The sequence below is a fragment of the Linepithema humile genome, chromosome 7, assembly GCF_040581485.1.
Source record: "Linepithema humile isolate Giens D197 chromosome 7, Lhum_UNIL_v1.0, whole genome shotgun sequence".
Classification (NCBI taxonomy): Eukaryota; Metazoa; Arthropoda; class Insecta; order Hymenoptera; family Formicidae; genus Linepithema; species Linepithema humile.
In genome coordinates, this window is record NC_090134.1 from 20,046,021 (window position 1) to 20,073,171 (window position 27,151).

The 27,151-nt window shown below is 42.9% G+C and overlaps 1 protein-coding gene across 5 annotated transcripts in view; it reads left to right on the top strand.

Moving 5' to 3' along the window:
• The window catches only part of Sox102F (transcription factor Sox102F), a 220,619-nt gene that overhangs the window by 91,384 nt on the left and 102,084 nt on the right, over positions 1 to 27,151 (top strand). For all 5 annotated transcript variants that reach the window (XM_067359230.1, XM_067359227.1, XM_067359231.1 and 2 more), the window contains one exon: positions 25,927 to 26,021. Coding sequence is in view for 3 of the 5 variants with exons in the window: in XM_067359227.1 (XP_067215328.1) it covers positions 25,927 to 26,021 (95 nt within the window). In the remaining 2 variants the exon portion in view is untranslated. The remainder of the gene's footprint in view (positions 1 to 25,926; positions 26,022 to 27,151) is intronic.

The following is a 27,151-nucleotide window of genomic DNA, read 5'->3' on the forward strand; positions in this document are numbered from 1 at the left end:
ACAATGCGGTTGCATCGAGTTATTAAGCCGGTCCCGTATCGCGGCATTTGCAGCAGGAAATTGAGGTGGCGAATGAATACGTCGACGTGACGCGGACTTTCATTTTATGCGAATTCTCTTTTCACAGACTTTTATCGTCGCAGCTTGCCTTTTGTTCCCCTGCCTTGTTTTTTTTTTCATATTATAAATGCATATGATAACGGAGAAAATTTGCGTATCGCATGATATACTTATCTTCCACACCTGTCGCTGTCTCGTACCAGTTTCTTCGTTCCGCGTTATGCCTCTCGCGAAATCATGTTCTGCCGGATTGCGTACAGTTGATAGTGGGAACTTTTAGTGGCCATATTTTCATCTTAAAAGGAGTGCCTGTCAACAGTGATTTGGGTGCCGCATGAGGTGCCGCTTTTATAGTAGGTACGCACGGGAGGAGACAGTCCAATTAAGGGCACATTTGTATACTTAAGTGCACCGATATCGATGCATAAATCGAACCAGGCCCGACGATTTATGGCTCTACCGAATGTCGTAAAACGTCTACCGCGAGATACACGCGGGGAAGCCGGGCCTTCCCGTTCTTAGAATCCTCAATGGATACAGATATTTTGCGGAAGATGCGAGTTGTAACGCGTCCTTTACGATGATAAGTCTATCACTTATAATGAAAATAATGATATCTAAAAATACTTACATATTTAATGCTATTAAAAATTCAACAAATTTTATACCTAAACAATTTAGTTTGAATAACATATCTAATACATATTTTATACCTTTAGGAACAAAAAAATTATTCAGTATTGTGCAAGAAAGAAAAAAATAATTTATTTAATATACGCCCTTGATTCTTTTTCACGTCGGCTTTCAATTTTTCCGCGACGGATACTTTTGCGGCATAAACTGACACAAGCGTATCTACTTTGGATATCGCGAAAAGTTGCCAAGGAAACGTCTCTCGAGCTGACGGAGCGCGTTAAAGTCAACCCCCGTAGTACGCAAGGTTAAATTCTTTACGCGCTGCATCACAAAGGAGAGCGCGTTGTTACAACCCTTGCAAGATGACTCTCTCACAGCCCTCTCTCATTCTTCCGCATCGAAATGTGCACACGCGCGCGACCGCGGGATAGGAGGTATATTTTCCTTGTCGTAAATCTTCTTCGCTTGTTTCTCACGTGCTCTTCAACGATCGACGTTGAGTTACGTTCGCCGGTATTCCTTATGCTCTTACGGCCGTTTCGGTGTGTTAGGAGCTCGTAAATGTTCAAAATGAAATCCTTTAAAGCGCAGCGTATTCATTTTGTGCGTAGCAATTTGCATGTAAATCCACTGTGCTCGGACGTAAAGACCACCGGGATATAATTTTCCGCGTCAAGAACGACGACGGTTTTCGTACATCGATCAAGTATGTTAACTTATTTTCAATATCATTTTCTGTCAGTCTTATTGCGCGATAAACAATCCTGATACTCTCTTGTCGTTCGGATTGAGACCCTAAGCGCATTCCGCGTCGCGTATTTTTTTAATGAAATACATTAAATCAAATAATTTCTCACGATAACTCTTTCCGGCGCTCGACAACTATCATCGAATCGCTGATACGCTCGACTCGTAATAAAATCCGTCCTGTCTTTTCATCAAGCAACATTCTCTACATGTAAGCTTTCTCCTGTTTAAATACATCTATGCATTCTTGTGTGCGCTTCTCGCTTGATTTGTCAAGGCGCGTGCAATCGCCGTAGATCGATGTTGCAATATCGATACTGCGCGCCAACGTCGAATTTTTGCGAAACAGGTGGTTTTGCCCATATAGACCGAGAGAATACAATGTGAGCTCGCCGCTCGCGCGATCTGTCTCCGCGGCCAATCCCGTTCGCCTTGGCATGGAAAATGCGCGCGTGCCCTAATAGAGTCCTTTGTTTAAAATCGAACTCAATTGTTACGGCCGGTTATTCAGAGTGGAACAATGTCCAGTCAACCAGATACCAGTTTGTCTCGAAACGCATGCGCTCGCGTCCACCGATCGCAGTATGCGTGATCTTATCTCGGGACCCGGAGCGAAATGCAAATTGAAGTTTCCTCGCATAATTGGTCCTCTTAAAACGCTTACCTATCGCAGAATCGTGCGCGGACGAGCGAATTGAGTTTGCTGTTATTTTTATCGAGCATTGACGCGAAATATAAATATTGAAACGTTCAATAATCATAACACCATTCTCAAAGTGCGCGTGACAGGTTGATTATCTCGTTCCATTGCGTGTCCCATTGCAATTTATACAGAAAATTCAAACTGAAGTTGCATGTGTTTGGATCAGTTGAAATACTTTAGAATAATTACATAATAAATTTGTGTTTTTCCAGTCACTTAAATTAATTTAGATTAAAAATGTAGATTGCAGAAAATGTAAAGTGTGTCAGCGAGTGTCAAGCATTATCTGATTATTCAGCGAGGAAATGTTAATTTTAATATTTCTGCATGTGCTCATCATTTGCATTTAAACGGAACTATTCGTGGTGAAGTTGCCCATTCGCCCACCCGAGCTCATCGAATCTCCCTATTCTACGAAAAAAATATAAAAGATCAAAGCAATTCAAATTTAATGTTCGACCCATAAACGTTGGCTTTCTGGTGCCAGCTCGGGAATAAAGCGAGACGGGCGTTCCTCCTCCATGATAGCTTTCATATTATGGTCTAGGCGACAACACGCCCACTTGACAATTATTTGAAAACGATCCTGGTTCTTTCGTAATATTTTCCAGTATCTAGATTCGTTGCCGAGATTAGAGTTGGAATTAAAACCGAAGCAACAAAACGTGCGTGCTCGGTTAAAAAAGAAATCTACCGTCTTGAAGTCGGCGATAAAATTTTAATTTTCGCCGCTGTGCTAAAACTTGCACGTGTGCCAATTCTTTCCCGGCGGGACAATATAATGGCAAATGGGGCGCGATTTCGTGCGATACGCGGTACGATCAAGCTCGGATTGGGGATCCGTGAGCCTCCAAATGCGTCCTCCCATTTGGAACCCTTCCAAATTTCCGTCTAACTCGACGCATCTACCTGCGCGCGCGGAACGTTACCTGCAGCTGCTTACGTTATCGATGAAACGGTCATCGACCCGGCGGACAGGTACCCGCGGTCCTAACGAGTTTACTGCTCGGGCCTCAGAAAATGTCAACGAGAGCGCTGTCGTGGTGTCAACGCAGGATCGCGAACGGTTATTCGCGCGGCGATTCTCCAAGGGCTCGGCACCTCCCACTTTCCGCTTTGCCCTCCACCGAGACGCGATCCTTTATAGCGGTGATCTGGCCCCTGGAATCCCAGCGCATCCATCGGTGAAGTTAATACAGGTGAATGAGAGAGAGAGAGAGAGATAGAGCGAGAAATATCGCGAACGTTTGTCGTAGTCGCCGTTGTCGTAACGAAACAAGCTTCTCTCCTCTTGTTTTCGTCCTCTTTCCCCCCTTCTCCCTCTTTTTACCTCCGAACGATCGCTATTTCTCCGACGTTCGGCGAAACACGACGGTTTCTCGACGAAGAGAGGTGACTCCCGACGGTTGGGAGGTCGGTATCATCGGAAGGGGCGAGGGGAAAGGAAGTGGGCAGGGCGGCGGTGGGCCTAATTAGTCAGGGATATATCTGGAATCTCATGGAGGTTGAGTTTTGTAGGCCTCCTTCAGTTTTATGTACGCAGGCGGATTTCTCTCGTGGATTAGCATACAAATCGATTTAAACTCGAGATAAATAGCCACTCACAGGCTCCTCACACGGAGCCGACTTCGGGCATTATCTTGTCCACCGCCGAGATTAACGCTTAATGCTTTATACTTTACAGCCGGGTAGCCTCCCCGCGCTGCCTCCTGTGGGTACCACTATATATACTTAAGTACGTACCTGGCGTTTTGTCGTGACACCGTCGAGTGGCTCTTCATCTCCGCCTCTCTCTCTGTCTCCCGTCCCAGTATCTGCCTCGCGCGCTTCGCGTCCAGTGTTCTTTCGTTACTTCGGCCTGGCCGATCGGACAAACTCGTTTCCGATTAATCGAAACGCCGGGTCATCGTTCGGGCAATAACGGCCCGCCGATGTGGCGGATCGTTTACACTTTACACCCCCGATGGATTTCGCGGGAGTACCTGTCGCGCGACGCTCTTTACGCGCCACTTACACGCTGATGAAATCGCACTAAGTTACGTTATTATCATGTTACACGCGGGCTTTTTGTCGCATTGCGCCATGTGAACGCGTGTAGCTATCATATCGCGTTTGTCTAATTAATATGAAGAAGAAGAGCGATTCGCGTATGTCGAATAAAGTTGGAATTTGCCTCGCGGACATCTCTCGTTACTCTCCGATCTCGAGTGCCGTGAGATTCGTCTCGGCTTTCTAGAAATATTATATATTCTTTAACATTTTATGACGGTTTTACGCTCGCTTCTGCGGCATCACCGCCCCTAATCGCCGCGGCACATTAATGCTCACGTTAGCGTTTTATTTGACACTTAACGATTATCGCGTAAGCAGAGACACAATGTTGGCACTTGGTGCACAGAGAGAAGGCATAATTTTTGTATGCTCGTAACGAGCACGGCCTTATGTGCGATCGTATAACGCGGTTATGCGTTTCAGAAGCATTTACAATTTCGGAAAGCAACGGTGTTTTATATTATGGTCCCTCGTGCCGCGTTTATTGCCCGGCCGAAATTACGTCGATTTTATGATTACGTTAAAATATTCGATTTATTCTCGGATTGGAATTCAGCTTTGAGTGACGATGAATAATTACTTGTAAAATATAATACGAGCGATGCCGTTGACTTTGCCGATAGAAGAGAAACGAGTTTCGATGTCACATCCGATTTCTCCGTGATGATGCACGAGTTCCAGTAATATGTTTTGATTATTCATGCCGGTTCGAAGTTCCGAATAGCAAAATTGCTCGAATCATTAACGAGCTGCGGATATACGTGGCGATACAGGAATCGAATCTCCCATGAGATTAGCTGTATCGTCGAGAGCTGCTCGTTATATCATGCTCTTTTATACTAATTTATACCGTTATACCTCTTTATGCCTTCGCGGAACTTGTATTTTTAATTGGTTGTTGTACAAAGATTATAAACTAATTCTCTTTGATCGATTTATCGATATATTCATTATACACTTTGCCATAAATTTTTTTCAGCAAAATGTTCGTCATGTACGAGCAAATTTTATTTATTCGATTAAACCGACCTCACCGTTCCAAGATTGTTATCTCTGAAACTTTTTGATGTCAATTACATCCTTTTATCAATACTTCATCTTTTTGAAATAAACATGTACTTTACTAACAATATAAAAGTCACTGTGACAGCAATTTTTCCCTCTGTCACTTATGTTAAGTGAAACATGCCATAAGGCATGACCTTCTTTTTCATGTTCCAGCGATTATCATAATTTAGTTAATTAAGAGAAATTATCGGAAACTGCAAACAGCCTAAAGGCCACTGAGAGCCGATGATAGCATCGCACAGTTATGCTTACCCTCCGTAACGAAGAGGGAGTTATTAATTATCATTCTAATTGCGTATTTAACAGAAAGGAATTTTCACTACAGGACACCACTCCGCGTTGAATTACATCTATTGTTTAATTATTTTATCTGTCTGTCATCTCCAACGAAGTTACAGGTGCGCGCTTTCGCGAACGCTCGGGGTGCTATTCGTTAGTGTAACGTTCAATTAGCGATTATTTTGTTCGTTGGAATTATCATCTCGCGTGTCCCGACGAAATCATTAACTTTTAGCTCCGCGGCGAGCCGTCGAATCGCTCCGATTGATCTAACACGCGATCGCATTACAAATACCGGCTGCGCACGTAATAAGGACGGGATTGCATTCGGACGTTTCGCACGGTGTACAGCGATTAATGAGTTGCTAGTACAAAGATTTCTAATGCGGCCTTCAACGAACTGGGCGCAGGATAATAATGTCAGGCCTGCTACGTCCCCGATTGCTTCGCGAGGCGCGCGAGGCAGCCGGAAAGAGAGGCGCAAGTGGGCCACTCTTGAAACGGATGAGCAGGTGAACGGGCGTAAATCAGGGTAGACTTAAGTCACGGCACGAAAGGGGGGAGGGGGGGAATGACGGGAACCGAGAGTAAAGAGAATGAGAGAGAGAAGGGACAGGAAGAAGCGAATGATAAAGAGAGACGCCGCGATGGACGGCAGAGCGAGAATGAGAGAGGACAGAATGGAGAGAAAAAGAGACGGACAAGAGCAGAGCAGTTCTTGTACGGAGCGGAGGGGACAGCAAGATTGGAAGCGTCCAATGCTGGATCGAGACCAGCTGCTGTCACCGACCTGCCTGGTAGACAGCCAGATTATTGCGCGAAGTCTCCATGGACCATGGACGCACGCCGACTTCGCTTATCCGTCTATAGCGGTCGAATGATTATGGTCCATTTTGAGAAATCGGCTTTTATGAGTGACATCTTTTTTTTTTTTTTTTTTTTTCCGAGAATTGTTATATAATTATTAGTACGTCAAAAATTAATTAGCCACTTCACAAATATATTTGCTCGAATATAAACAATTAAGATGTCTCGATTATTTGCGAAAACCTCGTCGTCCATTCGCGGCTTGACACGACACGACACGAAATAAACATGTCGCGCTGCTGATAAACTCGCGCGGACATCGTTAAAGTCGCACGTTGACGTACGCGCGCAGCAGTTTGCACCTTGCCGATCGAATTGTCGATTGCCATTTGACCTCTCGCGGTATCTCGCGTCGCGAACGACGCGGCGTAAAATCATGAATTACTTTTACGCAGAACTGTACGATCGGAGGAGGCACTAGATCGATAGAAATCTTCCCGACTAATAAATCTTCCCGTATATATTCGCGACTGTAATGCGCTCCGCCACGAGTTATGCGCAATTGATAAGACGTGGCGCAAAAGAGTAATTTACGACATCGTTCGCACGCGGTGTAATTGACTATAAATGAAATTGTAAAAGAGAGACAGCGGGCGATGTCAATCCGTTTCAAAGTCGATATCCAGTCGAACGTCTTGTAAAATTTTGCGTGCAAGTTTAACGGCCCGTAATTTAACGCGGGACATTTCCTCTGACAGGTGCTTAAAATACTTTAATACGTCCGATAATGTATCAAGTTAAATTGATAATACGAAAATATGAAGTGCACGATTTTTATGTAACTCTTCTCGTCGAAGAGGTATCTCGAAATTTCCGTTATGAAACCGCTTGTTTGTTTGGCATCGCGCTCTTTTCGCGTGACGGAGTTCAATTTGGAAATTTCCGCGTGAGAACTCGTCGAGTATGGGCGATGCGTGTGGAATCGGTGCTAGGCGGCAAGGTGTTGAAGCTAAAGGGTTCGTATTTTTGTCGCGGCCAGAGCTCGTCGTCGTCGGCGCGGCGAGCCCCTTTTCGGGCACGATGGCGATAAATCCGTATCTTTATGAAACGCCGTCGGACGTTGCTGCCTATAGTGGCTTCTTTTGTTCGGTTAAATGTTCCGTAGCTCCGGGCCGGCTGCTCTCGATCTCTCTTTCGCCTCCGTTCGCCGGTCCTGCATGCCTTCCTCTGCCTTTTCTTGTGTAGGCATTGTATTTAGGCTGCGCAATCTCTCCAGCAGTCATATCAATCTCGTTTCACAGTGCTTCACATTGCCAAAATTAGAATTAATTACCCCTCGACGCATGAAAGTCAAAAATATTCGTCCCCGGCATACATTTTCAAACAAATATAGATAAGATAAAATATATATATAATTCTTATTGGAGTCGCAGTGTCACTAAGGGTTAATATGTGGAGAAAGTGTATATTTTATGCAGCACTTAGTAGTCTCGAGAAATCGCGCGCGCCTGCGGTCGGAAGCATCTCGCGAGTGATTTTATAGCTACAGATAAGAACCGGGGAGTAAATCCGACTCAACGATGCAATTATGAATATTTACGCGTTATTAATTTATATTCAGGTGAAAGCTAATATTATGGAAATGGACTGGCTATCGAGTTATCCTTATCAATTGAACTTTGTCGCCCGTTTCTATTAAAGGCGACGTGTTATCGCAAGGAAATTATGGTAATATAAATAGAGCTCGATCTCGCCCACGAGGATCGGCTCTAGCCCTTTGTGGGAGCTGTTATCCGGCACTTAGATATTTCGTGTATTTGTGTAAAGATCCTTGACAATCCAATCTTATCGTCTCGCGACCGAGGGACTTGTGTGAGTTCGGTTGGATTCTATATAAATTATCGCCACAAATTTCGAAACACTCCACCGCCTTCTTTTCTTCTCTTCTTTTCTTCTTTTCCTGTTCCTTCTTTTTTTATACTGAAACTTGCTTGCCCGTTTCTCCAACAATCTGGTAGGAATTTGATGCCTTACGATCACCGTGTTGAGGAGACACGAAGGACGGAGCAGCGGCCCCTAATCAAAGAATGGCGGTAATCACCGAAAATAATGTCCTAACATTTCCGTAGACCTTTAAAGCCTACGTACACGGCCGGCTTGAGCAGCCGAGACGCGATGGGCAATAAATTGTTGGCACCTACGCGCGAACATCATGCCCGTCTCTTTTCTTTTCCCCTCCCCATCCTGCTCCGCTGAAACGATTTCTGTTCCGCTCGTCTTTCTTCGTACAGTCTCGTCGGCCGATCACCGATTCGAGACACCTTAAAACAATAATGAGGGGATAGCTCGTTGTTAATGCGTCACCTTTTTACGCGAGACGTTCTGGACCGTGACCGATGGGGATAAATTTACGGCGGTTAGGTGCGCGTTCGTGTAGACGTGTTGTATCGGCGACGTTAACTTCTTTCGATAATGGACGCAACACTCGTGGCGATATTTTGATTATCGACATTGAACGCGCGATGTGAAAATTACTTCAATCGTGACGTAAAATGAATAAAAAGCGCCGGTCGGATGGACGTCAATGCGTCGTGTTCGAATAAAGGCTGTTTTTCGGGCAATCGTTAAGCGTTAATGGGCATGTGATGTAATGGTAACGTTTTTCGAAACGGCTGAAGATAATACACATTAAGCGTGCGTTATTCTTACGTTTGCAAAAATGTATAACAATGCGCACATATGAATATACAATGAAATGGTTTTGGAACAGAGCGATTCTTCACAGTCGGTAAAAAAAGCTGCGCAAACTTGTTGTGCACGATATAAATCACTAAATATTTCAGTGTCGCGCGAAACAAACACATACTTATCTGTGAAAATTGAATTTGAATTGACAGGTTATGTAATTGAAGATAAATATGTAACTGTCAATGGATTCCGCTGCCTCTTCCATATGTTTCCGTAGACAATAACGGCTGGCAGACGTTTTCACAGAGATTGCACATCTCACAAACGCGTCTATACAAAATAAATGCTTTGAAACGATGCGTGATGCGATCTATGCATAGAAATAGTATTTCTTATTCGCATATTTTAAGAGACAAACTGTAGACGAATATTCTGTGAAAGAAGCGCGACGTGAAAATAATGTTGAATTCATCATTTAAATGAGTTTCGTCAACTATGTGTGTTGCATAATTATTTATGTGCAAAAAGCAATTGATTTGATTTAATATTTAGAAAATATTTGAACGTGTCATCAAATATTGATAAATAATTAGATTATTCTTTTTGCACTTTGTATCCGGTACTGAGAACCGACCAACAATAATCATTCAGTGTACGTTCCCGTTTGTGAATTACGGCAAGAAAGTACCAGCAATTATCCATAGTCGTTGTCTGGAAAGGAAAGCAAATATTAGATTCTCGTCGCATCGCCGCCATTCGAGAGACGCAATTATCGGATATTCGTAAAAAGGCAAAAGAAGAGGGGCAACGAGACGGCGCGACCGATACCGTTAGAGCACTGCTTATAATAAAGTAAATAAAGAGTCCAACCGACGACTTGACTCTCCGCTGAGTCGAATCGCACTTTTATTTCCCTCCGTTCGACCGAGAGGGAACGAAAAAGAATCGTACACCCTCGAACCAGTTCGAAGGCAGCCGCAGCCTGTTGGTTCTTCACTCGTTACGCATTATCATCTGTGATATCATTTGTTGATTACGTAATTGATGGTCAGCGGGCTTCGGTCTTTACTAATTCTACGCCAGCTGCCAGTTCATCGCATGTCGCTATCACTTTTTAAAAAGTCGTCCTTTCTGTACCTCTAATCATTGGCAAATACAAAATAAAATTGTTTGCAAATTTTTAATATTTTGCGCGACAAGATTCTCATCTTTTTTATCCATCTAATTGTTTAATAATTTTTTAATGGTTTTATAATTGTATTATAAATGTAGTTATAACTAGGCAGAATTTTTAAAACGTGTATACATAAATCTCTCCTTGTCAATAGCAGAGTTAAATATGGAGAAAGTCGATAAATTATCGATTTTGAAAAATTTATATCGATTAATAATCTTGTTTTATATCTTTAAATGACTCTTAAACATCAATTTCGAAACAAAGATCGAAAAATAATATGTGAAAGTTGTAGCGAAATGATGCATAATAATTGCTTTCTCTTTTATATTGTTTCGAAAAAAAAACGAGCTGATGAACTATTCAATCTTACGATATCATTAAATTGTATTTATATGATATTTAAAGTAGAAAATTAATATTCACAAAGCACCAATTCGTTGACATTTAATTGAAATTAGTTTTAATCGAGACAGGGAAAGTAGTTACACGTTTTCGTGTTATACAAGAACTTGTCAATATATAATCATTTTCACTGGCAGTGGATTTATGTTAACAGCCCGTTTATCAGGCCGCTTTATTTTTTCGTGCATTAAAATATCGTTTCGTGCACGTTTTCTGTCGAAAGCAAATAGTCTTTAATATTCCGGATAATAGACTTTTCCTAGAACATAAGACACATGATTAGTAACGATAGCGACTGAAACAACATCGTTAAAATTGTTCATAAATATATGAGATTATTTTTGTCGATGGTGTGAATTTCGCTTCCTTTAATTATTAAAATCGTAACATTTAATCAGCCTTTTAACGCATTGCTTGATATCGTGCCAAGTTTTTCTTATGCGTCGAACAAATTAATTGCTTTTAGTATAGAAATTAACACTTTAATTAGGCTTACTGTATCGAATGCAATTGCAGTGAAATATTTATAATCGAATAATTTATAAGAAGGCAAATGTATAAAATTTATTAAAAATATTGATGTTTCCGGTGAAACGCGTAGGACGAAAATAATTATTGCGGTCTAAGAAAAAAAAAAAAACATTTCAAGATTTTTTCGTTTTGCACCGGCGACTTTTTATGAAATCATTAAACGTTTGCAATAAATGAAACGGGAATTCAACATTCGGTCACAGTCTCTTAAGCAGGAAACTTAAACAAATAATTTACTTCATTATGTAAAACGCATGCAAGTTAGATTGTAGGCCAGTCATTTAATTTCGCCAAGAATTTTTACGATTAGATTTAATCGCTCTTACTCAAACGATATGCAGTCATGCTATTCCATCACATAACTCACCGCGTCGGCCACGCAACGAAACCGCATCGTTTAGCGTTTACGTACTTTAATCGCACGCACGCACGTACGCTTTTGACCGGAAGGGGTTGCGAGGAAGGTGTCTGTACCTGTCATTTGACAGTTTCCCGCCCAATTATCATCGAGCCGCGACACCTGTGGCGAGCCGGGTCGCGCCGACGTGCCTCTCTCTCTCTCTCTCCAGCTAGCTTGACAGAAGGCACGCATTAATATCCTCACACCCGGCAACGCATTGTTCTCGTTAAATAGGGCGAGCGAGACTCGTACGCCGCGAGCCGCGATAATCACCGGCGGCGGTGCCGACGGGTGCATCTGCATACAAGCCGCCAGCGCGAACAGAGCGGAGCGTCCGGTGACAACGGGCAAGGGGATCAGTCCGTAAATGTAAACTTGAACGAGCGCTGCAAAAAGCGCGCGACTTCTGCGCCGGGCGAAGGGCCGTTTGTCTGGCTTAGAGGCCGGAACGAGCGGAGGCTCGGCTCCGCTCTTCTCCCTCGCCTCAGCACGCTCTTGCGCCCGGTTTCCGATGCTCTTCTCCGCTGCTCGTGTAGTGTCTTCCTCTCTTTGCCTCCCTCCGCTCTGTTCCTCCTCTCGCGCTTCTCTTCTTCCGTCTCCGCGCTCTCTGTTCCTCCCGCCGCTCCCCCGTCAGTCCCCCTCGCGGTCCCTTTTCTCCCGTCTGTTTTGCTTCTTGTGCCGCCTGTACGCTCATCTCCATTCCATCCACGCCGCTCACCCTTTTTCTCGCGGCCGCCGCCGCAATCCCGGAAAACGCGCGCGTCGCTGAACCGCTTTGCTCGTGCGCTTAGCCGCGGCCGACGAGACTTTCTCCGCGAAACGCTCGTTTTTGAGAGCATCTGTTTGGGGGTTACTGTGCGACGATGCAGAAAAGATTTTTACAAATGTACAAAAAGCATTCCTCTTTTGGCAGATTTAAAACTACACATTTACACGGATGAAAGCCGAATTAAAAAATTTCGTATTATTTTTATTTTTTTAAGAGATATGTGCATTAAAAAAACACTACACACTGGCATATTAGTAAAAAGGAATATATGTACATCTGAAATTGTAATATTCTTGAAACATCTAGCACCATTTCAATGGTTTTCAAATCTCATTTCTTAAGCACGCGTGAATAATTAGCTCGGATAAGAAACGAGTATGTTGTCAGTCTTTTCTCTTTACACGCTTTATTAACTCTCTAGTCTAGACGTACGAAGGATACGAACAGAAGAGCTATTGTGCACGTTGTTCGGCATTCATCTTGTAAGCTTTTGCGTCCAGGCATTTACGGTACGCTCTCGTTTTTAACTCATAATTATGCGATGCACGCGTGTAGAAAATAATATTGGTACGACGTAGCGTGCTCGTTATAGCGAGAAATGTGTCAAATCTGTCTAAAATTATTTTCATCCGTAATATCGCTCTCAAAAAACGTTATAAGATATTGCCGCGATATCGGACTTAACTGTATTTGAAATGACAGTCAAATCGTGTTAAATATTCTCAATCTTTAATCGACACTCAGGAAATCATATTTTTGCTTCCATTCATAATTTATACTATCGTTAACAGTACCAAAATTGTATAATGAATGAAGTATATCCGGTTGATAATTCTGACGACATCGATCGATCCCGCCGCTAAAAGGCCGTCTAACATAATCCGACATCGTTCGATGCGCATTCATGGTGTATTTTATACCGCCTATCTCGTTTCTCTCCCCTTTCTTCTACCGCCGCGATCTTCCCTCTATTTTTCGCGTTGTACTTCTTCAGACGAGAAGGCAGCAAAAGGCAGCGATGCAGTCGGTGGAGGAAGAGCATTCGGTGAATTGAATTATTTAAAGCTCGTGCAAGAACAGGCGTCTTTTATGAGTGGTACCACACAATGCCGGCTTTGTGCCTCTCGGATACACGTGTTGCGTGCGCGCGTTCACGTACGCGGCGCGGCCGCGTCGCCCGGCATGAATGTGCTAATAATGAAGGTAAATTTGTTCCGAGGAGTCATTAATTAAAGTATTTTGTAACAAGGCGACGTCCACCGCCACAACACATCGTCGCGGTCTCTTCACCCGCGATGTCGCGGCTTTCTTTCAGCACCCTGCGCGTGCGTTACATAACGCGCGGGGCGATTCAGAGTAATCACTTTGGTCAGAATACATCTTTCTGACCTTTGGATACGCGGAAGTAAATGATTAGACTCAAACGGCCACGGGAACATACAACACAATTGATGGTGATATTTCTTTAGAAAAAAAATTATTCATTCGTATCTCTTAAATGTTACAAAGGACGGTATATATATACGCACACACACACACACATCGACCGACGTCTCTATGCGGAACGTTGTGTTTGCGCGAAAACGCGAATGGAGGAGAGCCGGTGGCAAGAACGATGGATATAAATAAAGGTGGCGATCATAGAATTGCTAATGTTTCAAAGAGAAATATTATTCTTTTCAGAAGATTACAGGGCGTACGCTTCAGCGTACGAGACTTTTCAGAAGATCGCAGGGATGGGGGAGTTGAAATAGGGGGTAAGAGTGACAGAAGGACCGCGACGGTGGATGACGCTTGTGGCGGGATGTTGTGGGGTGGGGGAGGGGGACAGGGGACAGTCTCCCGCATTTTCTCTTTGCGTGGACTTCATGGATCCGCGTGTATAAGTCCGCGCAAGCGGACTCGCACCGCCATACTTATATATTACTCGGCGAGACGCATTGCTTGTACACACGTTACTGCGGCGCGCGTACAAACGAGCGGGTTTGCGTGAATACGTATACATTATGTGTCTATACAAAACAAGCGGCCACAGTAATTCAAAGGCCCCTATTCAAGACTCCGTCTCTATTCTTGCTCTCGCGTTTGTAAACCATTTCATTTGCCCCTCGCCAGAATATATACTAATAACTAATAAGGAACTGCTCCCGGACTTTTAACCGCCAGCAGCGTATTGCGGCGCTGCCTTCATTATACGGAAAAGCAGCGTGCGGCCAACAACGACTCGGGAAAGCTCGACTTGGGAAAGCTACGGACAACAGAAGGGAGCGTAGTAAGAGTCGATTCAAAGCATAAGACGCTGTCCACTTATCGCGCGATCCGTAGGAGGGCGTTTCCGACCGAATGGCGAAAGAACAGCAACGAAGCATGAATGAATTAATCGTCCGTGTAGAGAAAGAATACTTTGTAGCACTGTTCAAATATTCGCAGCGTTTTCTGAAATCTAATTAGCTTATTCACTCTTTTTACAATTGTTTTCTAATTTCTTGAATGTATCTCAGCACGTGAATCCTTAATTTTAATGATTGCTGTTGATTTTGTGTCGATTGCAACTTCACACTTTTCCATTGTACTAACTTGTATGTTTGAGTGTGCTGTATAATGCAATAAAGCTTACATCAATAAAATGATTGCTATTAAAAACGCGACAAAAGATTAATACAGTAGTACATTTTTACGTAAGTTGTGTCAGATTTACATATGTGCATTTAAAATGATAATATTGATCGTAAAAGACTATTTATCATCGATGCTGTTAAAGCATTTCTATCGCAGAACGTGCAAAAAATTTGATACACTACCACTGATGTTTTATTCATAAAACTATCTACACTCTACTGGTCATGCCATATCAAATAATAAATATAATCAGTTAATGAGCTTTAAGATAAAAGCTTATTAAACCAGTGTATCTTTTCTCTTATCTTTTTCACAATTAATATTGTATTTGCTGATGTAATTAATTTATAATACATAATATTAGTTATTCTCGTAAAACTTATAAATATTTATATTTCTTTAAAATTGAAATAAAATTGAGATAAAGCTGGTTTTAAAAATGCAATTTATTCTTAAATTGTTATATTTTCTTAAAAATATATCACGTGCATTTTTTCCGATGTTAGTATATTTCTCACGTATTGTTTAAAAAATAGAAAAAATTGATATCAAGCATCATTAAAATTAAGGAAGAGAGAATCTGAGAATATTCGACATTCTATACACTTCTAAATTCATAAGAAATATTTTTTTCTGTGAAAGTTTTTCTGAACTCTTTGCGACACGTTGAAAAGAAAAACGTTGAAAAGCAAAACGAAGAAAAACGAAGCGATATGTGCGAGGTGAGACCTAATCTATCTGGCCGCGGAAGTTAACGAGCGGGCGCGAAAAAAGAGCTTAAGACGTAATTACAGCTCCTTCGACTCCTATCCGACGGGAAGAAGGATTACATGTCCACCCCAGATGACGTCACGATGGAACCGAATGTCGTGTAACTTATATTTTCTCGCTTGACGAAGGTGTCTTCTTGGTAGATAACGACTTTGCGAGTATACATTTATATTTCGCCGTGAGTGGGCATCGTAAACGCAAAGTGCGCGCAGAGTCGTGTTGGTATGCGAGTTACGTCACCTGCGACGCCGTCAGGTGAGGAAGACACGCTCGGGATCGGACGAGGTGTCCTTGGTGGACACCTGTCGGGACGCCCCGATGACGGGACGATTATCGAGTGACGAGAGTGAGCACGAACGCAGTGACGAAGGCGGGGTTGGAGGAACCGACGTGATGGAGGGGAGGAGAATCACCCTCTTGCACTCGAAGGTCGATGAAATTTCAGCTCCGACCGAGAGAAGATCGGCCGTTAAATTGACGAAGGGCGAATGCGCCGGAGGCGCCCTCTCCAGCTTCATCCCCCCTGCCGCTAATCTACCCCTAACTCTCCGCTTGTCCCCCTCGCGGAACGCAGTAAGCCTTCGGCCGACTGGGATTGACGTCAGACAGAGGAAACGGCCCCGTGCCTAGTGATTGTCATTTTCCGGCCTGCATCCGGACTGCATGCTTTTTCTCCGCTCGCGCTCTTTTCCTCGCGCCTGCTCGTAATTATTTTTCACGATTAAGTGCGCCACCGTCTGCATGCCCGTTTCGGAACCGGTACTGATTGCCATCACATCGTAGATCGTCCTCGGTCTCGGGAATTGTCCCGAGATCGAGTTCGATTTGTTTCTTTCCTTCTGCTCTTTTTTTGGGGCGCGATTGAGCCGATTGCGCCCGATAAAGAGTTAAAGAGGCGCATCTTTGGCGCACGATAATCTTAATCGCGTTTCCTAGGACGCTCTATAATTAGTAAAATTTAAAGCTCAAAGCAAGGTCGTCTTTGTCCTTTCAGCTGTATAATTTCTATTTGATAGAAGATAAATTTACTGAGGATACTAAAAATATATTTAGCTATAATCCAAGTGCACAAGTCTGGCAAAACTTTTGTTGCGGAAAAAAGAATGATTCTCTCGACTGAGCGTTTGTATCACTTCTTGATAAAGGAGCGATGATCTCAATAGAGATCGACTCCATAAATAACCCTCGAAACAAGGATTAGCTCCCCTTTCGTCCGGTTCATTGTAAATTAATTACCTGGAAATGAGAAATCTCCGGTATATATTTTTCTTGACAGTCGACGCATTCAGCGGGAGATAAAAGGCGCTTTTTTAGCCGCGGTTCAATCGTTTTTTATCGATGTATCGCGAAATGGTAATGCTGTTTTATATAATAAAACTAAAACGGTACCAGCCAATATGCTTCTCGAGCTGTTGACATGTGAAGCACATGTGTTAGGATAAATTGATACCTTTGCGAAGCAAAAATAGCATCTCAAAGTCTTTGCCGTCAAATAACGATCTACGAATTTATGTCTCTGATTGAATCAACACAACGGCAAACGCATCATTTCTAACATCAGTCGGAATCTATTTCGCTCGTCTGTCTCTATGAAGATTTTTATATAACATCGTGCTGTAGATTTAGCAATAAATTGACATTAGCGAGACGAAAGTCAAGAATAGAAATAAGAGAAATGACGAAGAAAGCGCACGCCTGAACCAACGAGGGTCGCGACGAAAATTCACGAGGTTCCACTAATTGAATTAGAAAACAATTGTTACCCGACGTGTATACATTCACGCGTACGGCGTATACGCGATTGCGGAGAAGTCTCGCGCGTTTCAACGCATACCGGCGCCTACGCAACTGCGCGCGGCCATAGTGGAATTTTCACCTGCTCAAACAGTGCCCGGGCCGTGAAGCTCGCCGTGTCATTGTGTTTGCATTATTATGTTAATCACAACGTACGGCAGTAACAATGCGTCAACCTCGATTTAGGAAGCGACTCGAAAGGGAACATATAGCTGAACAAATATTAACTGAGCAAATCATTAGTTTCCTCCTCGCCTCCTCCTTTATGTCGGACGGCGTTTGTTCGAGGAGTCTTGAGGCACATACACGCACACGCTGCCGAGCAATACATCGGTTTCGAGAGACTCGCGAAGTAGCCAGCCCCATAATTTGCAAATTGAACTTAGCTATTTGCGGTGTCACGAAGTGCCACACCGGCGAAACCGTGGATAATCCGCCGGGAGTGATTGCGAAACTACGCAACTTACGAAATTTATTCTTACATGCTCGGCCGCGTACAATCAATATTTGAAAACATGAAAAACATGTTAATGGCAAGATAAAGAAGTGAATGTAGTGATTTAATTCCTTTATCTGTCTTATTGTTGCTTAAGTTTTCATATATGTCAAAAAAATAAAGCTTAAAATAAAATTAAGTATTTGCTAGGAAAATTTATGGAAAGATCTAAATAGAAAACTAACGATAAAATCTACCGTAAATACATAAATACTTGATGTTTTATTAATGCAACCGAAGAGAAATACACATCCGCGCATAGCGGAAAATCAGCCGCGCGACGATAAACGGAGGGCTATTCAACCGGCATTTTCTTGCGTCCGAACAAATCACGCGTGACCAGAACGCCGCGATACAATTAACGAGACGAAGTCGAGTCGAACGGGAACAAGAACAAGAACGTTGCATCTGATGGCGAAATGGTCCTCGACGGACTAATGATAGCGCGCGGCACGCGTCGTCGATACGCCGCGAAAAAACGATATCGATCGTCGGACCGCCGATGCGAAACGTGCTCGAGAGACTAGTGGCGCTAATTACGTTAGCATAGCGCCGCCGCTGGTCGAGTACGGCCGAATGCAGGAGCCGAAAAGTGTTCTCGGCGGTGGCCACTCGTCGGCGCATAAAAGCCAACCCCTTAATACAATCGTCGCCGCGAATTGACGATACACGAGTTCCTATCAATCGTATCGTACCGTACGTATTTTTTATAGAAGAATAGAACATAGGAAACGAAATAGGATTGATTCGATGAAATATGTTATTTTGATTTTATTCTTAAAATTATATATGCCTTGTTTAATCTATATAATTTGGACTGACATTATATTTCGAATTTTCACGAATTTTAAAACATAAATACACTGTTCATAAAAGAAAATCAAGACTTCTTATTTAGCGAAACTTTGCACGCGCTGAAGAATAATAATATCACAGTATTACAGAATCATTTATTTAAAAACATTTCTATTTTAAAATATTGCAAAGTGAAATGTCACGCGCGGAATTATTTTATCGAGACCCGTCGATTCTTTTGAGAAACAGTGTATAATAGAGACAATAGTTGAGACGTTTTAACCTTTGCAAAGATTCAATCTGGAGACACCGATCTATCGAATCTCCGTCCTCTCTATTCCAACAACTCGTTTGTTCTTTGCAAGCATCCCCCTTCCCTTCCGTCCGTCCCGCTGCGACGTGTAACGCAATTACGATTGTTGTTTGAATGAACAATCAAGCGCCCTCGAGGCGCGCCCCCAATCATTCAATTTCTGTTCAATCGACTTCTCTACTCTCGCGCGCGCGGCAGTCGGTTCCCGCGCCTCCTCCTTTCTCTTGAGAATCATCAGCGTGTCAGAAAGAGAGAAGGTGAAATAAAAAAAGAGAAAAAGAGAGAACGAGAAAGAGGGGGTCGAAGGATATTGAGGGGGTAGGCGACGAAACGCACTTGGCCGTGGAGTCAGAGGGGAGGGTGGAGGGAAGGGGGAGCAGAGTGCGGGCCCGCGATTATTGTCGCTTTCCCGACTGACAAAGTAACTGCGCCCCGAAATACTTCTTATTTCCTGCCGCTGACAGGGCGCGTATTACGAGAAAAGAAAGCTAATAACAGCCACCGCGCGCCGTCGTCTCACCATTCGGCTACCTGCATTGACGGGCGCGCCTCGCAAACCCGTCCCGGGTTACATCGTTGCTCCCGATCCCCGCCCCCCCCCCCTCCCCCCCCCCGGCCCACGCTATTGATTTGTGTCGGTGGAATCGGGTACGCGCGCGTGTGTAGCGGAGACAGGGCCTGTGAAACCCGGTTATTAGTTCCCTGCGGGAGAGCGAACCTCTTCTGCCTCTCTTTCCTTCTCCTCCCCTCTGTCTCTCTCCCTCTTCTTCTCTCTTTTTGCGAATCTTGAAGATACCGTACAAAACTTCTCGATTGAAGAGAGGGGAAGGTGGCTGCAAAAACGGAAAAGGTCACAAGGGCGCCTATTATTTCATCCGTGACGTCACTGCCGCAAGCGTCGTCCGATGTTAACACGAACGCGATGTCAAAGTCGTCGATGAGCTATTTACGCGGTGATGTTGAAACCGTGGAGAAACGTGCGATTAACGAGTTTGGCCTGTCGTACAGGACTCTCGCGGTCATAATAACGTTACTCGCGCTGATCATATCCCGATGGAACGCGAATATTTACGGGCGATGAGCGAAATGATAAATTTCATAAACTTGTATGGATACAATTACACGAACAAGCGTGGACATGGGTCGCGGAATTCTTGATCGTTGCAAATCTTTCTCCTGATCCGGCCTAAATAGGCCAGTATTGAATACCTTGATTTTATCTCGATATTGTTAATGCTAGTAATCGTGCAATATATCATATTAATTTAACGGTAACTTTATTGTCGAAGATCAAAAGATCGTCGAGGCGAAATCATGACGTGATTTAATGCCATGTGAATCGATTTCTTTTCCGGTTTCCGAGATTTATGCGGACTTCAATATTCGCCGTTAATATCCGTGGCAATAAATTGAGGATAGATCGACCCGAAACGTGGGTAAACCTGTTCGAATCGTGTCCGTCGTAAATTTTTACACAGCACTTTAAACAGTGGAAAAGAGCTGATGCATAAACATTGGTGTAATAATCGTAGAGCCACACAAATATAGATACTTTTTCTCATTATGATTTTTACTTTCCTCGCTTTAAGAGAGTATATCATTAATAATCCATATCTCTTTAAATCTCAAACAAACATAATGATTATAAAATGTTAATAATATTGTCTTAATAGTATCGTTTTCACGCTCCAAGTCACGCCATGAAACTGCTGTGTTTTATAGCTTTTACCGTTTTATTTTTACGGTATCGTTATTGCGCCAAATTAAGTATTTCCATACAATATTACAAAACGGGGATTCGAGAAACAATGGGGAATAAAAGTAAAAGATCGAGAAGCGGTTCTCTCGCGGGGGGAAATACTGTATCACCTTAAGGAAATAAATTCTCGTTCGCGCAAGGTGCAAAGTGTAACGGGTCAATTATCGTGTTTACACGGGGAGTACAGTAACCGGCGATTCCTCGGAGTACAAATACCGGTAACTTAGTTAAGGCTGCGTTCGCGTTCGGATCTAGAGCGGCGACGCCGCCGGAGACCGCGGGGAGGGGTGGGGCACACCGAGACGGAAGGGGAGAGAACGGACGAGGGGCGACAACTCGGAGGAGAGGAAGAGAGATCCGCGACGAGTGCGTGTCGATGTGTACGTGAATATCTGGCGCGTACGTGTACCGACCGTGGGCGAGGGGGGGCAGCCGTTGGCGAGGGGGCGGGTGGGAGCGAACGGGTGAACGGGTGAACGGCCTGCCGCGTCCTTGCGAGCCACCTGACCACACCGGCCGTGCCGCCACCACTCGGTCTCTCCAGCATCCTTCCAGCGGCTCGGACTCGCCTTCCAACCGGCAAACCGCTCGTCCACCGAACTCCTACCTGACCGATCGCATATATTTGCGGCTCGTCCGCGCCTCTGATTCCCGCGAGTAGTTTCCCGATCGCTTCTGAATCTTCGGCTGCGCCGCTCGTTGCTCGGAAACGCCGGCAATTTGCCGTGAACGGTATCGAGCTTCAAAGTTGATCTCGTTATCTAGCTTAAGAGTGGATTGCGGAGCATCATGATGCTAATCGTTCGAAATCTATCCCTGAATTATATCTTTTAATTTATACAGCTTTCCGAGATATCTGTACTTCTGATGTTCGTCGCGATTCGATTTTTCTTGTATCCTGAAAGGAAATATTGCATTGCAATGACACATATTCTATTCTTATGTTCGCCATATGTGTTCGCGCGTGTAACAAATTTTTCGATTGCAGTAAACCAGTTATATAGTAGTGTAGTCACTAGTCAATTTTTAATACATTTCAGAACGTAGAGGCGATATATAATAATATCTATCACGCGTGGGCAAGAATCATTGCAATTTTGCATCGGTTGTACCTGTCTCCCGTAACCTGTGTCCAAAAGTAGTTACCTGCCATTATATTTTATGCCTTCTTATTTCCAGACAGTGCCCACGCCTTATTAGCATGTTACTGCGATACTTTACTTTGTTGGTGAGTTGTTCGCTTCAACGTAACTTGCTTACCGCTTTCGTACGTAACATGCGCAGTAAAATTCTGCTTTTGTATCATGTGATATTGATCGATCGCACGGCGTTTATCCGCGTATGTTGATTGTCTGTTTGTACTTGGGGCCCTCTCGCTTTCTAATGAGTCGCTATTTATAAAATGCATTATTCTACCTATCTTTGCAACAGATCTGTGACGCCAAGCGATTTCTACATCTCACTTTACTACGCACTATCTAATCCGGTATTAAGTTCTCTGCTTATCTCAATTACCGGTTTTAATTACTCTTCGGTTTGTTGCGACAGACGTTTCAGCTGGAAACCCCCCTTCCCTGTTTGCGCGGCCGCTCACAATATTAACAAACAACATAAATCGCTTTTTTTATGTTATACTCTATAATCAAATATACATTTCATTTTTTCCGCCGTCACGAAATTGATTTTGCTTTCTCCAATGATATTAATATTATCACCAGTACTAAAATCGCGTGAAATAATCTGCATTGCCCGACCGAACAGCTCTGATCGCCACTGTGTGGTCGTGAAACGAAAGCGAAATCGGTACTTTCGATCATAAGACGCGCGTTTGAGACTTCATAACGGCTGCGCTCATAAAGAAGAGACGATCCACTGCGGTGCACCACCGCCGATGATTTGTTGCGCGTCTTGCTGGCACAGCGAGAAATAAACTGGAACACGCGCGGCGTTTATACGCCGGCGGCACGACGTCCTCTTGGCACATCGAACTCTCATTATTGCTAGACGCTACCGTCGCGAACTTCCGCGCCATGCTTCTCTGTCCGTCCATTTATGCGTAATCCAAACTGATTTTATGTACTCTCTCGGAGCGTTCCGCATGCCGTTGACTCCAATCTTCTTCCCCTTCCCCGGTACCACTTTCCTACCGGGTCGAAAGTGGCTATTTAGCGTCTTTATGGCTCCTTACCGCCTAGAAACCGTAGAACGCCCGCGGCCACATCGCCTTCACATCGCTCGCAAATTTATCAACCGCCGTATTAGTGCGGCATAGCCACTTCTATTCATGTGTATCCTTATCGTCTTATCATTCGCACTAGTCATTCTGTATTTCTTTATGTACAGGGTGTTTAAGACCACCCGCACACCCCTTTTAAAATGAATAATTACTCGTAAAGTGCAATTTAGAATTTTAGAAGACATTTCTTTTATCAGACTTTCAAGGTTATTGAGAATGGAGGCATTTTCAGAAAAAATGTTTGAAACAAAAGTTTCTTATCTTTTTGCGTTTAATCCGAATCTGTGATAAAAAGTACCATGCTATATTTAAAAATTTAACTTTCGGTCAGAATAGCTTATTTCCGATCGGAAGTGAAAGTTGAAAATATTACTATTCGATAGAACGTATCTGATTTATCCATCATAATTTTTTGAATATTTTATAGAAACCATTTCCTCTCATTTTAAAAGGGGTGGACAGGTGGTCTCAGACACCCTGTATATTCTAATCTTTGTTGCATATTCCTCTACCTAATTTTATCGCATAGTGTCGAATGCATATTTTTGCGATACGTTTCTTCCACATTATAATATACAAAAGATAGGAAAAAAAAATTTATAACTTGTAAAAGTTGCGTCGTGCATCATGAGCGATTATGTAATCCCACATCGGACACAATACGTTGCAGTTTGCTTGATTTTCGAAGGAAATTAATTCGTGTTACGATTTAGCAACGTCACGATCGCGGCATCGTTTTTACTTCACGGACGGTTGAAACTCAGCTAAGATATTACACGCTTCACGGTGGTATCCTGTCGAAGCATGTAACTAGTATTGGTTCGACAGAGACCGTAGGTTACGGAAAGATCCTCGGGGCTAATGATCCATCACCTCCTGATTCTAAAGTCCGAAGTGGCTACTTAACGACTTTACGGCTGCTTGCTACCCGGGAACGCCCACGTGCCACAGGTAAACCCCGCCGACGCGCCTGCGAATTGATCAGTCAGTCTATTAATAGAGCGGGGAGCTACCTGCGCTCTTCCGGAATGAAAAACGATACAATCCTACCAGTTTTCGAGGAAGGAATGCTTTAGGAGCCGATAGCTTCTGTTCATTGAATTAAATAATGAAATGTCATGAACATTTTTAATCGCGCTTTAAATTGAAACTTTTTTTTAATTTGCCGCGAGAAGTCTGGCATCTGGTTTCCTGATTAAATTAATATAATATTAATATTATTAAATTATTTTAAATTTAACATCTGTAATTATAATTAAAACATCTGTTATTGTAATTAATAGGTTGAGTATTTTGCAATATTGTAACTGTGCAAAGACTGCTCGAGTCTTGGACAAAAGACTTTATTACGTCATTTCGTTAGATATACAGTGTAATGAATTGGAGTGTGACTTGACTATTTCAGTTACTATTTATAAAACGCATTATTCTACCTATCTGCGATGCCTGACTACAAACAATTCCTTGTACTGTATATCTAATGAAAAGACGTCAGACATTTGTCAAATACTTAAACGGTCTTTACGCGGTTATAAATTACGGCAAAGAGAAGAATGTTTAGTGGACATTATATTTTCTCAAAACGATTCATTTAACATCGTCGGATTCCACGCGGCGGCAGGAATGCCGGCGTTTCGAGTCGAAAACGTTAAAACCGTAGAAGGTGCGCAGAAGGGAGAGAGATAACAGCGAGGCGGAGAAGAAAAAGACAGTGACGTAGTACCTACCTTCGTAGGAATCTCGTGTCATCTACCAGGTTCTTCTCTCCTTTTACCTCTGAATCATCGTCCTTTGTTTTCTCCCAGGATTCTTCGTATCTGTCGCTAACCGACCACAAATTGCTGATCTTTCGATCTCGATACGACGAAAATTAGCTATTTAATGGTATGTTTTCCTTTTTCATTAACCGGATAAAAGCACGATATGTTGAAGTTTTTTTTGGGGTTTTTTTTGGGGGGTTTTTTTGAATAATTTCGAAATATCTTGAAGCCACGCGATTGTTTAACAATATTATTGTGAGACAAATTGTCGTAATTTTATTTAAAATAGATACCGTGGTGTTTTGATCATCACCTCTTATATATCCTGTGGTCAAGAAGCTTAGTTCGAAGAAGGGATCAAGGGAAACCGATAATCGTTGAAATTCTCTTTCTTAGCCTTCTTTTGTTCTCGGTTGTGAAAGTTTGCTTAGGTCTCTTTTGCAAGGACAAACCAAGGCGGTAATTTTATCTTGTGTTGTGTGTGTTTTATGTGTTTTTTATGGATTCAAGTAATATTAATTAATTAGTTATTAATTCAAGATATATGTAAATTAGGTGTATTATTTCTTATCCTGTCAACGTGTAAACTTTAATTTGTTTTCTTTGTTTGGAACAGTTTCGATTTGTTTTTGCTTAATCTGAATTTATTAACTTGAGATTGATGATTAAACACAAATCTCAAATTTGAGATTGAGAATTAAACACAAATCTTACACGTGCTTGGTTCTTGAAGACCGCGAACTAAATAAAATATAAATAAATTAAGTTGATGCGAAGAACTAATCGACGATCAAAATGCAAAATTTGATATTCGATTATACTGCCATATTTTAGCGCTAATAAGTGTTTCGCGTGGTCGGGTCAAGAGTTTAACAGGATTTGAGAATCAGTTGTCACGACTCACGCGAGTAATAGAAGTGGAAATGCATAAGTGTGTGAATGTGTTAGAGAGACAGAATTCCGAGTGTATTACGCGCGAGTCTTTGTCAAAGGTTAAACGGCGCGGAATGACGTTTCGCATTATTCGTCAAGCTGACCAAGATTCTTTCTTGTCTTGTTCGCAGGATGGTGCGCTTCCTGATGTTCGCCGTAATTGTACGACGGTGGACGGGGTCGATACGGCCGTAAACCCGATCAGCTGGAAGGAGATTCGTAGCCGGTGAGTACAACGACACCTGCTTATTGTGCTTATTCATTCAGAATGCGGTTATTCGCCCGTGTACAATGTGACTTAATGGAACCCATAAAGACCTTTAACATCGCTATGAAATCTATCGCCGTTGCCCGACTATAAACCGATGCGACTTATCGGCGATGCTTTCCTCGGCGATACATCTTCTAGTATGTTCATAGCGATGCGTACCTATTATATCGAGCTGTTGCGCTTGCAGTTATCAAGCGCATTTCAATTGAAATCATGCAAACGTAATCGTAAACTTTTTAACGTTAAAAGTTCGCACTTCCTGATGTAATCATCAAATGGATTCTAGGATCCGCCACATTCTACTGCTTATGTATTCTTTTATTTATTTTATTAAGCAAAAATTAATAGACATTTACTTATTGAAGTATTAGGGCAATTATTAGGACAATTAACCATTAAAAAGATTTATCATACCGGAGAATGTTAACATCTCACTTTAATATATATCTTTAGAACCTATGTATCTAAATAATTTATATTTTGCCCGTAAGTCCGATTGCTTAAGATTGAGTGTTGCAGGCGATTGATCGCCTCATTCGATCGTTCGCGCTGGTTATATCGTTTGTCGATATATACAATACTAATGCGCGATTACTCAAGACGGCCGGCGCAAAAAATAGGATTTGCGTAGAGTCGCGCACGTGGCGGTACAAAGGACCAGGCAGAAAAATGCTCGCTACATACTTGACTCGATGTCCGAGCTAAGCATTCAGACACGCACGAACAATTAGGGACGGCGGGGCACGGTTTTACAATCCATTTTTAGGCTATATAAGAACGGCTTGACAAAAAAAAGACCCGGGCTGGATATAGTTATTGCGGCAGCACACGTGAACAGGTCGATCCGGTTGAGTGAGATCAAAAGAGAGATGCAAAATGAAAGACGGAAAGAGATGAGATAGAAAAATGATCGAGGATAGGAGGGAAGGGGTTCGCGATGGAGACAGGAAGAGGGGGGACAGGAACGAAGTACGCGTATATGACGGCATCAAGGGCGATAGAAGTGCAGGGGAGAGGAAGAGAGGCACGGAGAGAGAGAGAGAGAGAAAGGAAGAGAGAAACGAGGATGTCGTACAATAATCGAA